The sequence below is a fragment of the Plectropomus leopardus genome, chromosome 19 (assembly GCF_026936395.1).
Source record: "Plectropomus leopardus strain MGB_pleo_1.0 chromosome 19, ASM2693639v1, whole genome shotgun sequence".
Classification (NCBI taxonomy): domain Eukaryota; kingdom Metazoa; phylum Chordata; class Actinopteri; order Perciformes; family Serranidae; genus Plectropomus; species Plectropomus leopardus.
Window position 1 is genome coordinate 6070384 of NC_142194.1, and position 14919 is coordinate 6085302.

The 14919-nt window shown below is 40.5% G+C and overlaps 1 protein-coding gene across 4 annotated transcripts in view; it reads left to right on the forward strand.

The window, feature by feature from the left end:
* Positions 1-65: 65 nt before the first annotated feature.
* Positions 66-14919, forward strand: part of wnk4a (WNK lysine deficient protein kinase 4a) — a 61049-nt gene continuing 46195 nt past the window's right edge. For 3 of the 4 annotated variants that reach the window (XM_042507731.2, XM_088069817.1, XM_088069819.1), the window contains exons 1-2: positions 66-2973; positions 3220-3870. In XM_042507731.2, coding sequence (XP_042363665.1) covers positions 3253-3870 — 618 coding nt within the window. In that variant the 5' untranslated portion in view covers positions 66-2973; positions 3220-3252. The remainder of the gene's footprint in view (positions 2974-3219; positions 3871-14919) is intronic. The other variant, XM_088069818.1, reaches the window with a different exon arrangement.

Below are 14919 nucleotides of genomic sequence, written 5' to 3' on the forward strand. Positions count from 1 at the left end.
GTCTGCTGTCATTTTCTCTCTCTTTTTGTTTGTGTTGTGTCCCTTTGTTGTCATTTTGTCTATACTCGTGGTCATTTTATGTGTTTTTTTTGTTTTTGTTTTGTGTCTCTTTAAGGTAATGTTTTATCTTTTATTTTCTGTCATCTTGTAGCTCATTGCGGTCATTTTGCGTCTCTTAGTAGTCATTTTGTGTCTTTGAGATTATTTTGTGTTTTTTCTTGTCCTTTGCTGTATCTTTGTCATCATATTGTGATGCTGAGATCATTTTTTATCTATTTTTTGGTCATGTCATTTTGCATCTCTTTGTAGTTATTTTATGTCTCTTTGAGATGATTTTGTCTTTTTTTTAACTATATGTCTCAGTTGTCATTTTATGTCTAGTGGTAGTTTTGCATCTGTGATCATGTGTCTTCTGTAATGTTGTGTCTTTTTTGGTCATTTTCCATCTCTTCATCGTCACTTTACATTTTTTTCAGGTAATTTTGTGTCTCTTTCTTGTCATTATGCTTCTTTCTACGGTCATTTTGTGTCTCTCTTTTCTCGTTATGCTTCTTTATATGCTTATTTTGTGTCTCTTTTTTGTTCTTTCATGTGTTGTTATAATTTTGTGTCCTTTGTAGTCATTTTATATCTCAGGATCATTTTGTGACTTTTTTTGGTTGTTTGGCCTCTTCTTGTAGTTTGACTCTTTGCTTCCTTTTTGTTTATCTAAAACATCTTCCACTGTGTGTAAAACATAAATGATAATGTCAGGAGCGCCCCGCAGTGTGCAGACGTGCAGAGCCGTGCTCTTTTTTTCTGCCTGCAGCTGAACTGAATGGATGGTCCACTCACATCATGTGCTGTGTGTTCCTGCCCGTGAGGATGATACAGCTCCAGGGAATCCTGTGTGTGTTTTCTGATAACAGCCAGTGTGTGTGTGTGTGTACTTGTACTTGTAGGACAGGTGGGGCTCAGTGTGGCCTTGGCTGATAAAGGTGTCCTGTTGCAGCAGCAGCAGCTCTCCGTGGTGTGGCTCCCCCTGCAGGTCAGGCTCACACACTGCACATCCTCCCCCTTCGGCTGCATATCTCTCTCATTCATGTTTATCAAGTGACGACAGATGTGAGAAGCCTGTAGTGAAATGACTCATGGGTTGTATCTTAATTCACAGAAACCAGAGAAGCTGTGTTCGTCAGTGAGGGACTAATTAGAGGAGAAGACATTCTGTTCTGCTGTTTTCTGTGAAGTCAACAGTGTCAGGCACCTGTCCACCTAATTAATGCACAAGACAAGTGAATAGGTCCGCTCCGAAACACTGACTGCCTTATGCCAGTTTTATACCAAACGACTTTTCAAGAGATTTCAGCGTTGCGGATTAATTTGTAGGTTTTTTTTTATTCTGGTCGTTCTGCAGCTCCTTGTAGTCATTTTTGTCTTCTTTAGGGCATTTTGCACCTCTGTTTTTTTGTGTCTCTATAGTAATTTTAAGTCTTTTTGGGGGGTTGGTTTGCACCTTGTAGTAATTTTTGTCTTTAGGTTGTTTTTTGTCTCTCTTTGTAGTGGTTCTGAGTCTTCTTGGAGTTTTTGTGGCTCTTTGTCATCATTTTGTTTCTTTGGGGGTCATTTTGCATCTCTTTGCAGTCCTTTTGTGTTTTTGGAGTGATCTAGTCTTTGTTAAGTTGTTTCACATCTTTTTGCAGTCATCTTGCCTTACTGAGGTGTGTGAACCTGTATCTGGTAGGCCCGTTCAGTTCAATCAGCCATTTGTGTCTCCAACGTCATGAAAGTTGTACCTCATTTGGCGCGCACTGACATGATTTTGATTGTGTTGTCTAAACTGCTCGTTAAACTCAGGCCGAGCTGTGTTTTTCCTACATCATTTTCTTGGCTGATGCAAACATTGAAGTTCAACGACGTGAACATCAACAGCCAACAGCTGCTTTTTCTGCAGCATCAAACGAGAAGCAGCAAACCAGACAGACAATACACTCGCAGGGGACTCTGAAAGAACAAGTGCACTGTGAAAATGGAGGAGGAAATGGTTTTGTTAGTTGTGAAACAAGACTACGTGTTTAATTTGGCGTGTATCTGATCCACCAACCAGCGTTTATTTTGGCGAGAAATCTTAAATTTCGAAACGGTTCACCTCTCATTCCAACGGTCTCCTCCCACCAAAATAGCGCAGTGAACCAACGGAGGCTGGTAGCGAGTTGAGGCGACGAAATCTAAAATATGAAGTTTGTACACAGACACAATTTATTTTTTTCCGGATTATTTTAAAGCCGAATTGATTAGAACACTGTCGACATATGACACCTTTTATTTCGTGTATCTGGAGTAAATGCTTTTGCGGACATGTAAGGAATTTTTAGAATGCAATATTTCTTCAAGGGAGTTTGGCGTAACATTTTACACTATGCGCAGGATGGGACGTAATCTCAATAGCAATCTACTTTTGGAAATAATGACCCCGAAAAATCACCAGTCTTTGCAAAATCGTATAGTTTGTGACTGAAAGCTCACATTACACGTGGGAGGGTTAAGAATTTTCTCCTCTTGTGTTTGGTCAGCATTATGCAACTCGCAATAGAGCCCCGAATTTAAAGAAATCCCACACATTTTTTTGGACACGAATTGCGCATAAAATGAAAAGTTATACATTCTAATTAAATGATGATGTTTTAAAGGACACCAGTTTGCAAACACTGCTTAAATCCTCCTTTAATTACTCCCCCTGGATAGTCCCATTAGCGCGTCAAAGCTCCGAGGGGCGGAGTTGGGAGCGCGCACTCGGAGCGCACAGGACGCACAGCCCTCCGGAGCTCTTGTTGATATAGCCAGCGCCGTCCTTTCACTGGAGGTTATGGCTGAGGAGTTTGCGAAGAGAAGAGAGGAGGACAACTCGGATTATTTGATAGGAGCTATGTTTTAATCTGCTTTTAAGTGCGCAATGCGTTACTGTGAATTGACTTTACGCAACGGCTGTTATGAGTAAGTACATTTTTCCCACTTTTCTGTGCGTTTTCTAGAATATATATTTTCTAAGGTAGACTGTAGCTACAGGTAATGGCAGGTTAGGTGTTATTAATAGGCATGTTTACTGTTGTCTTGTTGGGTATGTGAACACACCTGTTATTTTGTGCTCAGCCTTTGTTTAAAGCCACTGACATCATGGAAAAGTAACTCGGAACTTAATGTAACGGTGTTCTATTGTCCTGATGCCATCTCCACATGCAGGCTTTAAATCGAGAAGGCGCTGAACCTGCTACAATGTCGCACGCACAGGTTGAGATCCCAGGACGCGGTTTCCCAGGCCTCTCTGTGGATATGACCGACGATTGCTTGTCCCGTGTCCCCTCCATGCTGAGAACGCACGGCTTGGGCGCACGGAGAAATTCATACGGGCTGCAGAAAATCAGCATGGACATTGATTCGCCTCTTTACAGCGGCGTTCTCTCCAAAGCTTTGTCCTGGTCGGCTGAGAATATCCTCACACTGACCGAGTCCAGAGCAGAGGATGAGAAAACCGACGACTCTCCGCAGTCGCCGTCTCCTGTCTCCAGCCCGGGCACCAGCTCCAATACGCCCCCCAGCAGCCAGGAGCAGGGGAACTGGGATCCAGTCCCAAGATCCAGCCCTCAGGACGTCAGCTCGGAGTCTGAAAATGAACTTCAGAATAATAAACAGCGCAAATCTTTGTCTCGCATCACCTTTGACACTCAGTGGGAGCAGGAGGAGAAAGAGGACGTGGAGACCAAAGCGGTGGCGACTTCACCTGATGGAAGATACCTGAAATTCAACATAGAGATCGGAAGGGGGTCTTTCAAGACGGTCTATAAAGGACTGGACACAGAGACAACAGTGGAGGTGGCCTGGTGCGAGCTACAGGTAAGATGGCTGTTTTTATATTTCACTGTAGAACAAAGTGTTAAAGGGACAGTTAACAGACCTTGTTGGAACTATTTTCTGCCTACCAAACTACACTTGCCAACCATATCACCTCACAGAAGGATCCGTGCATCTATTCATGGATGAAGTTTGTGCTTGTGACAACATGAGTTAAAATGCATTTACTTCAGATGTCCGAGCTTGGAGCTGGGAATGAAGAAACACCCAAGTTGATCGCGTTACAGTACAATGTGGAAAGCACAGATGTTGTAAGCAATACCAGTTCAAGCCAGATTGGCCGGTTTGCAGCACCAGTTGATGAAAACAAATTATGTTGTATTTTGCATTTACAAACAACTGTTTTAATGAGACACAAATAAGACAGAAGTGCGAATAAACACCCTATTACTACATATTTCACTGCTGTTGGTGTGGAGAGCGGCCATATTGGATTTTTAGGTCAGGGTTGGTGAGTTTCTTGTGACTTTCTGAGCTGGAAATCCAAATTTAGGAACCGTTTAAGTTTGAATTTCTGAGTGGGAACTCAGGACCCCGACTTCAGTGCAAGTGGGCTGCTCTGGAAGGATTAATGGCTGAGCTGTAACGTTGGTTAGCTCATTGGTGGTAGACAGCAAGCATTAGATGCACACTTCCTTCTACGCCGTGATACGGTTGGCAGGTGTATTTAAGTAAAAAGAAAATAGTTGCGACATCAAATCTCTCACAGCAAGTTGTGTGGATTATCTTGAGCAACTGGGTCGTGTCTTAAAAAAAGGCATTGCTGTTAAGTTTTTCTAATGTATAATTTTGGCGCTTTGAGCACCACAAGCTAAGTGCCATCTAGTTTCACTATGTTGGAGAAGAGACATCTCCAACACACAGCAGCACACACCAAAGCAATCTAGATTGATCAATGGCACGACAGATAAGAGGACAAATAAGATTTTTTTGGTTTTGGGCTGAACTGTCCCTTTAAATTGCTAATTTGAGCAGAAAAGTCTGTATTCAGGAGTTGATCAGCACACATTTAATACATTCTATCTGTTATTTAAGCAGCTGGAGGATTAGTCTCAATGAGTCTGTTCATATTCAAACACTGATACCCTCTACACTTTAGCTGCATTGGCTTTTAAGCCACTGTTTACACAGCATACACTGCAGTATATCTTCCTCTCTCTTCCCCCAGCAACAAACCTACTTTCCCTACTTTCCTGCTCCACTCGGCTCACCAGAGTTGATGTGAAGCAGCTAATCTACTGATTATTATTCCTTGTTGACCTTGAGTCTGGCTGTGTCAGGCCCTGTTCGTGGTAACCCCGGTCATCCTGTCAGCAGTCAGCTCCGACTGAACCACTCTGCCCGGCTCGCCATGATCCCCTCTAATCTCTGTTTTCATTAACAACCGGTGACACCCAGGCTCGCTCTCTGGACGCCTCACGTGAAAACTTAGAGAAAAGCACTCAAAATCAGTATTTGTGTGCTCCAGTTGTGAGTTGAATTGTTTCCATCCTGCGAGGCGAGAGATCTGGCAGATAATGCGTGGCTCACGTGTAGCATGTAAACATCAGTGTGTGCAGCCTGGTGACAACATATAGAGATATCAGTGCATTTTTTGTTTGGCATGCGGCCACCAAACAGCCTGGGTAGCAGCTGCCACTTGCCTTGCTTACATGGTTTGATAGCACAGCGGAGGATTTAAAGACTTAAGATTTAAGTCCACCCTCAACATTTGTTGGTGTGTGTGTGTGACGTGCATCGGTATCAGTATCTGGCACCCACGTGAGCCTTCTTAGGTGTGAATTTGTGCCCTCTAAACCCACTGACTTTGGACTACATTGGCAACAATCTCTTTTATTTGAAGTTTATTTTAAGACACATGAAAGTTAATAAAAGTCAAACAGAGGCCGTCTTTGTCTTTAAAGGGATAGTTGGGGTTTTTTTTAAGCTGGTTTGTATGGGGTACTTATTCATAGTCAGTGTATTACATACAGTAGATGTCTGTCGGGACGCCCCCAGCTTAGTAATGCAACACTGTGGATGGGGCCAGCAACAAAATATATTTAAACGACCAAAAATAAAATCAATGTCTGTTCAATGGTACACTGTATAAAGAGTATTTTCCCTTTCTTACCTTTCTGTCAGACAGGGAGGCCATTAATGTCTTCAGTTTCCCATCTATGCTCTTGTTAAAACCACCAGACTCTATTGAAAAAAACAGTAATTTATGCTCATTGAACACAAGAACTGCTGGTCTACCACTGCATCATTCTGTAAGTTAGTTTGTGTTGTTGTGTAACTTTGGTGTACCCGAACTAACCCTTTAAAATGCCTGGATCGACATCAGTTTTCGTGTGCTGCATTCAGATGCCTTTCTCCAGCATTTACTGAAACCTGAGAAAATTAGTTGAATTTCTTTCAGAAGCACAGGAAGAAACGTAATGAGTAATGTGTCAAGAATGCAAAAAAAAAGTAAAAGGCAACAAAGAAATTATATGAAAATTAGTTGGAGGGATTATTTAATATAATTTTTTAAAAAATCAAGTGAGAAATTACAAAAAACTATATTCCTAATTAAAAAAAAATGCATTCAACATTGCTTCATATATCAAATATTTCTTATTTGTTTTTATCAATTTATTCATTTATTTAACAAGGACCAAATGCATGATACATTGCTTCATATATAAAATATTTCTTATTTATTTTAATCTATGTACTTGTTTATTTAACAAGGACCAAATGCATGATACATTGCTTCATATATAAAATACAAAGTAGATGCAATGCTTGCAGATTTAAAACCAAGGCTAATTTGCAGCCCCTGTCCGTGATTAGACTTTTAGAATTAAAACAGAAAGTGTAGAATTATTGAGCTTGGAACTTGGAATAATACAATACAATAATACAAAACAACATATTCAATAAATACAGGCCAAGACGAAGTAAAAGTGGAGTCCAAAATAAGAATGGGGATTGAAAAACCCTCTTAATAATGTGTTTAAAATTATGTTACAGAAAAACTAAAAAATACATATATTTTCTTGTTTTTTTATGTATATATTTTTTTACTTTTCATCCTTTAAAAAAAATGTTTTCAGGTAATTTTCTTGTAACTTTTTTATAATTTCTTGACAATATTTAGGGCCATTTTTATTAAGTTGCTCTCTTCCATGTTTTTGAGAGAAATCAAGCCAATTTCCTCAAAGGGTTAAACTCTGAAGTCACACAACTGCAAAAACAAACTAACTGATTGAGACCAGCAGCTCCTGTGTTACACAACATTAATACATTTTGTACTCAGTGGAGTTTGGCTGTGAAGAGAAATCACTGCCTGACTTTGAAGTAAAGTGGTGAAAATACTCTCTAAATACCAAACACTTAAACTGATACTGATTTTGTTTTAGGTGGTAAATTACATTTTACTGTTGGACCCCATTCACAGCAATACATTAAATAACTTCCATATCAAAATCCAGTCTATTTTTCCAAAATTGGGGTGTTACGACTGACATCTACTGTTAGCAACATATTGTCTATGGATAAGTACCCCATACAACTCCACTTAAAAAAATCAGCACTATCCCTTTAAGCTCTGCAGGAAGTATTGGTGCAACAGACAGTCTGGGATTATGCGGGGAGAAGGAGTGCCCTCAAGCTCCAGCACCAGCAGGTTGGGACTTCTGCCTCAAGAGCCCACCTGTCAGTTCACACAACAGGTGTCTGTTTGGGGAAGCTAGAACGAGAGGCGCAGATGTCCCTTCACCTGACAACTGTTTCGCACCCTCGAGTCAAACACAAGCTCATTTATATTTGTGGTGTGACTTTTAAAGCAACTTTTTGTGCACCACATTGTGTTCCAGCTCTTTGGACGCGAGCCACGTTGGAAACAAGCATGCCATTTCATCTCTTTACTCGAGACATGAGCCCAGTTAAGCTCCCTAATCGCCCCTAATAAGCTTAAAGGTGGCCATTGTTGATATGGTTACTGTTGTGATAAGTTAACCTCAAAGCCGCAGCCGCATTTCTTGACTAAAAATCACCACCCGTCCTCCCCGTGTGGTGTTGCCCCCCGATTGCTTTAACGAACACAAAAGCTGGCTGTTGGTGGCTAAACACAATCACCTCTGTAATGTTGACGGAGCAGCAGCCGGAGGTGCGTCATTACAAGTCAGGTAGAAATGCCTTAAGCTGTTTTAACTATGTGTTACAGAGCCTGAGCTGTAATCTGCAGGACGTTCAGATCAGCTGTTCACAATGTGAAAAGGGGGTTCAGACATCTGCTTTACCTGATTCACACTTATACAGATCATCATTTGAATTAGTCATTTCTTTCTGAGACACTCAAGTGTGTCCTCACATGTGCAGCAGTATTTTGTTGTTACAGTGAACACAGGTCTGTCTGGGCGGTGTCCACGGGAACCTTTTTTTGTGCTCGCAAACAAAAGGTTACATTGCATTTAGATTCTTTTATGACACACAACACCAAACAAAGTCAGTCAGGACAGTTTAAAATACAACACAGGGCTCACGTCACTGCTCATGAACTCTGCCAACTAATATTCAGACGATTATACGATATAAAAGTAAGCACTTGCTGGATTTAGAGCTTCCTTAAGCTTATGATAAATATGTTTAGACAGATTTACCTCAGGCATACACACACGAAGGAAATGAAATATATATAACACAAAATTAGGGCTGTCAGCGTTAACGTGTTAACCACAATACGATTTAAGTCTGTACGAAATTGCTGTTTGACATTCCTGTCTTCAAGAGGCTGTACCAGGCTGAGTTTTAGAGCTAGAGGGATGATACTGGTACATGAAACTAGGAGACCTGTGGAATACGCTTGTCCGCTTCTCAGTAAAACAGCATTTTACAGCGGTCCATTGACCTCTGACCTCCAGATGACTCCCTTTTACAGACATGCCTAATTATTTATGTTACATGCAGGTTCTTCTTGTCATTTGATTCTTAATCAAGAAATCTGGTAAGAATTGCTTTATTTTGTCAATATGGATCTAATAAGTGTTTAGAAATGCAACATAATGCAGTTGAAAATGTGATTAAAAAATGCAATTAATTGCGATAAACTATTGCGTCAAATCAGCTAATCAATTATCAGAACAGTTGGCAATTAATAAAAAAGCTCACAACAAGCTGATTAATCACTGCAGCTCTACGTCACTAATAAATTGTTTTCCATATCCTATGCATGTTGCTGTGGGTTTAGAGATGTTTCTAAAAGATGCAAGGCAAAATAAAAAACCTTCCCGTGTGGCAGCTACCTAGCAACCCTTCCCCCACAGACTCACAGGTGACTCAGGTGCCATATAGGCAACATAAACTGGGCTTTGTGGAAACATAGAGGTGATAAATAATCAATGAGCTATTGTATGGTCTTCTCCCACTTCCATTCAGTCAGCATTGGGGCAAAAAGAGTTAACAACCTACTGTATCTGCTGCTGTATGTGCTGCTTCGCAAACAACTGCAATAAATATGAAATGCTGAATCATGAAGCACGACTAACCGTGAATGCGACGCAGCAGTGAGCTACTTAGTAACTGATATGAACGAGTGCATCGGAGCGTATATCCTTTTTGGTGTGCCCCATTTAAAGGACACCGGTTGCACAATACCTGATCTTATTCAAGGGCAACCTGCTGCTAGTTTCCTCCAGGCACTTTTATACTCTGATGTTTCATTTTTAACTCCAAACCAACACCCATTCTTTAATCATGCTCTGTTTAAACAGCTTCACCGTGCTCCACTTCACCACAGCCCACCTGTATTTTCAGCTCCATCAGTTTTTATAAGGGCCATGCTGCTGCAAGATCGGCTTGAGTGCATTTAAAAATACTGCAGAGCCCACCGCCAATTAGCCAATTCCTCGGATGCATAAATACGGACTGAGAGACAACTTTCTGCTGATTAGGACATACCAAGTTTAAAAGTTAATGCACGCACCTTTTTTGGAGGATTTATTGGCTTAGGAGAACTCTTTTTGTGGTGACTTTTTACTGGAACACATAAAACTCTTGTGCTTATATGGGCTTGAGGTATTATCAGGCCCAAACCAACATAAACCTGCAGTTTTTTATTGATTTCTTGTTGATTTGTTTAGGGTCATTTCGCGTAAAGTTCCTCTTTATATGTTTTTTTAAAGAAATAGAGAGATTTTGCTCAGGTTTGAAAGAATTAACGCCTCAAAAAGTTTCACATAATAGATGACTTGACTTTTAATCTTGATTTTGTTCTATAACTTGAAATTCAGTCTTTTTGAAGACCTCAGTTTGGGCTTTGTGATCTTTTGACGGGCATTTTTTCACTATGTCCTGACATTTTATAGACGAAAAAACAGTTGAGTCAAAGAAAAATGGAAAAAAATTACATAGTTTAAAATAAAATGAATTGTTGGTTTCAGCTCAAGTATTTGTTTAAAAGTCTGAAGGAAACAGAGTTATCTAAGGACAGAGGGAAGGAGGAGGAGGTGTGATGGTGGAAGATTTGCATCACCCTGCTGTAGTAAGAGTTGGACCCAGTACTGTGAAAGTGGGCTCGCTGTGTAGAAAGAGCTGGAAGCTGCACTGTTTACACATTAGCTCACAGTGTTAAACCTCATATAAAAACATCAGATTAAATTAAAGCTGTAAAACCTCATTAACGTGTGGTGACTCCGGCCTGCACAGTGTGAGTTATAAAAGTTAAACAACAAAGCATAAATCTAATTTTTCTGTGTCCAGGTCTTTATACAAGCCTGGCTGTGTAACCTTTATCTGAATGTGGCTAGTGTTCGGTGACATAACACAAGCTGTGGGCTTCCTATCAGCTCCACTGTGGCCAACATCAACAGAGCCTTTCCTCGGAGGGCCCACGGTGCAGCGAGATCCAGCTTATCAGGGCCTGGCAATGTTCTCGGAGGAGAGAGTGAAGGAGGCCCACAACGATAGCCTACATTCACACACGGCAGCGCGTCACTTTGACGTGAGGCCTGTTTGTTTGTTTGCTTTAGCTCCGCGAGGGGGAAGGTCGCACTGTGTCACCTTATAAAACTTGTACTGTACTGAATGTGCACTCATTTGGTGATTGGTGTTCAAGATACAGCTTGTCTGTATCATACCGTATGCCCTCAGGCTAGATAACAGTGTCTCATTGGCAGCTGTTGATAGTGTGTTAGTGTCTTATTTAGGGTGGATACGGTAACAAGCTGGTCTCAGAAGCCTGTTTGTACGTTTCTGTGCAAAACAAAGTTGCCCGTAGGTGTGAGGGTGAGCGTGGATGTGTTTTTCTCTGTCTTAGCCCTGTGAGAGACTGGTGGCTGCACCCTGCCTCTCTCCTAATCCATGCTGGAGGGGCTGCACCCTGTTCAGTGACCCGAAACAGGATAAGAGGGTTGAGAAAATAGATGGGTGGATGGTAGAAACTTGTCTGATGCTCTAAGAGCTTAAAGGGGAAACTTTGGGATTTTTCAACCCAGACCTACAGTACAGCAGGTTGACATGGCTTTGAATAATATTGTGATATTTTAAGGCTATATTGTGATACACAATATTTACCTCAATATTTTTAAATGTCCTTTAATTTAATGTTAACTACTAGTAGCTACTGTCATATAATACATTTAAATACACTATTGCTATAACAACACTTAATGAAATATGGTTACAGTGAAGTTTAAGTAATTTTGATGAATTTTTTTATTTCAAGTATTGTTATAATTAAATAAATCAAAGCAGAGCCCATGGTGCTTAGACTTGAATGTAGCTGTAACTGTAACTGGATGAGATGGAAACAAGCCAACAGCTCTCCAGTCGCACTGGTTCTCCGTGGTCACAAAATTTGACTAAATAGTCCCGATTGGAAGTGTTCACGGCACTCTTGATGAGTTTTGCGCAACAGAAATGCTATTTTTTGACAGAAAAAGTGTCGACACTGTTGACTCTGCAGGTGCACTTCCTTTCATGTCATGCACCTGCAGAGTTTTGGTATGTTTGTCATTTTTTGTTGCGCAAATTGCGACAAATTCATCCTGATCTTATTAGTCTGCATTTTCTGTCCATATAAAATGATTAAGATTTATTTTTTTGTGAACGACAGATCCTTACAACAATCTAAGTATCAAAAGTAATCAGATGTAGGTCACATTTTGTGTGTTTTATGACTTATTATTCCATTTATGAGTAGGAAAATATTAATACACTAATGCAGTTACAATAGCTTCTGTAATTTAGAAAGTTAAACGTGATATTTACCGTAGATAAGCCAACATTCAGCCGGGCAGGCTGCAAGACATGCTGCACAAACACAGTAATCTGACTTTCTGTTTGTTTTTCTGTTATGTTAAAAGCTTCAACAAACATCCAGAATATTCTATGAAGTCATAACAGAGAAAGCTGAAAGATATTACTGACTGAAAATGATCATAAGCTTCATCCGCTGCCCATCATCTTCTTTTCATGTGTCTGCAGTACAAAGCTTCTGAGCATGTTTCACTCTGCCAGCCACAGACTGGGAACACTTAGTGGAAAAAACGGATTATGAACTGGTTCCCCGTGTGCCAGATGTAATGACTGAGCTATTGTACTTTTACGAACACAAGTGTGCTGCTGGCGAAGCTTCTGTCTCTGCTGAGTCGCTGCTTTTATTGGGATCCCTGTGTACTGCAGATCGATTCTTCATGTGAGAGATTTCAGAAAGTGGTCCAAAAGTTTCTCCAGCTTCCAGTAATAGTATTCTGGTGACCCATCTATTATACAATCGCTGACTCTGCTTCATGTGGAAAGCTTGTTTCTTGACACCGGGCTTATTCTTTTAGGATGACATCAATATGCATCCCTCGAGAAGAAACTTTTGTGCTTCCCCTTTTGATCTGTGTTTTAATGGAGCATAAATACTGTGTCTTTAACATATTGTGTCCTGGATACTCTTCTTTACTTGCACTTGTTCTCAGATTAGCTTTTAACACTGTTTATTAATGCATGTCAAATCTATTCTTCATAAATATAAATCCTAACGCACTGAAAGGCATATTTCGGATATTTGGAGGGTGGTCATATGAATTAGTATTGTTCACACTGTGGATTTTAATCAGCACAACCCCAGTTTGGAGAAGCAGGCAGTGCTGCTGTGGACAGGGTCAGCAGCAAAGCATATTTTGTCCGCCTAGAAAAATCAATAACTGTGTAAGTGTGTGCTATATTGAGAGCATTTTTACTGCTTTACCATGAAGCTGTTAATGGTGTCAGTTCCCCATCTATGCTCTCGTCAAAGCCACCAGAGTCCATCAGCAAATTAATTAAAATTAACCATCTTAGCTCGCCAAATGCGGGAGCTGTAGGTCTACCGCTGCATAGATCAATGAGTTTTTGTTTTTGTGTGACTTTGTTGAATCCAAACAGACAATTTTTAACCCCCAATACTCTTCTATCATGAAAATTAGTGCATGTATGCAGGTTTTTTAAACACAAAAAAAACCCTTAAAAAAGGTAACAGGCTCCTTTTCAATTGCTGCTAGACCAATGCTGCGTACACAACTCTGCAGCTGACAAGTGTGCTTTTCTGTGTGTGTGTGTGTGTGTGTGTGTGTGTGTGTGTGTGTGTGTGTGTTTTGGTTTTTTTTTTCCTGGTGTGTGATGTTCAGTGTCACAGACAGGCTGGAAAAAAAAGGTTAGGAAACAGTAGAAATCAGCATGAATGCTGGTGAAAATGTTACTATGGTTACTTCTTTTTATATATCTCACTTATTCAGTCTCTCAAACTCGAAGCAGACGAAGTTTTGACCAATGTTCGAGAGCTGCTTGGGCGGAGACGGACGTATTTTGTGGTGGCCCTACACTGCATGGCGCCAGCAAAGAGGCTAAAAGTGGCACATCCACCCATGTGTTGTATTTTCATTTGGAGTTGATAAATTTGCGTGACCACTACTAAGTCATTTGACTCGAGAGTGAATGCTGATTGTAACTTTTGCTATTAAAGACAAAAAAATTGATTTTAGCAGATGTTGGTGGGTTTTATGTGCAGTTGGAAAGGAGTGTACGGCACACAATAACAACGACTAATCGAGGCAGCAGTGGACCAACAGCTCTTATGTTCAGTGATGTTAAATCACTGTTTCATATTATATTTATATCATATTATATATAATATCAGTACGTTGCTTAGTTTCCATGACCTGCTAACTGACATATACTGTATGATATGTATCGACTATGGTTAAGTCCCTCATACAACTGCACCTGAAAAGATACAAAATGTCCCTTTAAAGTAATACTTCATCCACAAAATGACCATTTCTATATCAGTTACTCACCACTTGTTACCTCGAATTTGTGAGGAAATGTAATTGCTCCGTTTCACGCCTTTTTCTGACAGGTCAGTTTAACATTTAACAGTTAACATTAGATTTAAAACCCAAACATATTCTGTTTACAATGATGTAAAACAAAAACAGCAAATCCACAGATTGTTTGAATATGATTTAAATGATTAACTGTGATCAAAACAGTTGTCATTTGATTTTGTGTTGATAAATTCATCCAGTGATTGAAGACCACCATGCTTCTCTCACGTTTGTCAACGGGTCTCAGTCCAGTATCGTAAAGTGTATTGGAAAAAACATTATCATTTGTACACTTTGGAAAAATGTCTTGTTTCCGCTGTGTTTTCAGTATTGACAGTGTGTGACTGTGCAGCCGTTCCTTTAGAGGAAAACATGTGGTCACCCCGCAGTTTGGGCCCTGGAGAGGCCCCGGAGTCCTGCTTCCTAAACAAACCTCAAGTTTTAATAGCTGTTGGGGCTCTGAGGCCATAGTTGGTAAGGGAAAAGACTGCCCCTCGGGGTCACCTCTGGTCATTTCTGAACTGACCATGTGTGTCAGAGCGTGCAGGACGGAGGTGTCGGGGGTGTAAATGTGCTCTTAAGTTGCCATGTGAGTCCTGGGATGAATCGGCTTTTGGTGTACAGTAATGGCTCTACCTGTTTGGGGGTCCGGCACGTTGCAGTGCCCATCAACAAACACGGTAATGTGTTTTCTCAGTCAACAGAAAAT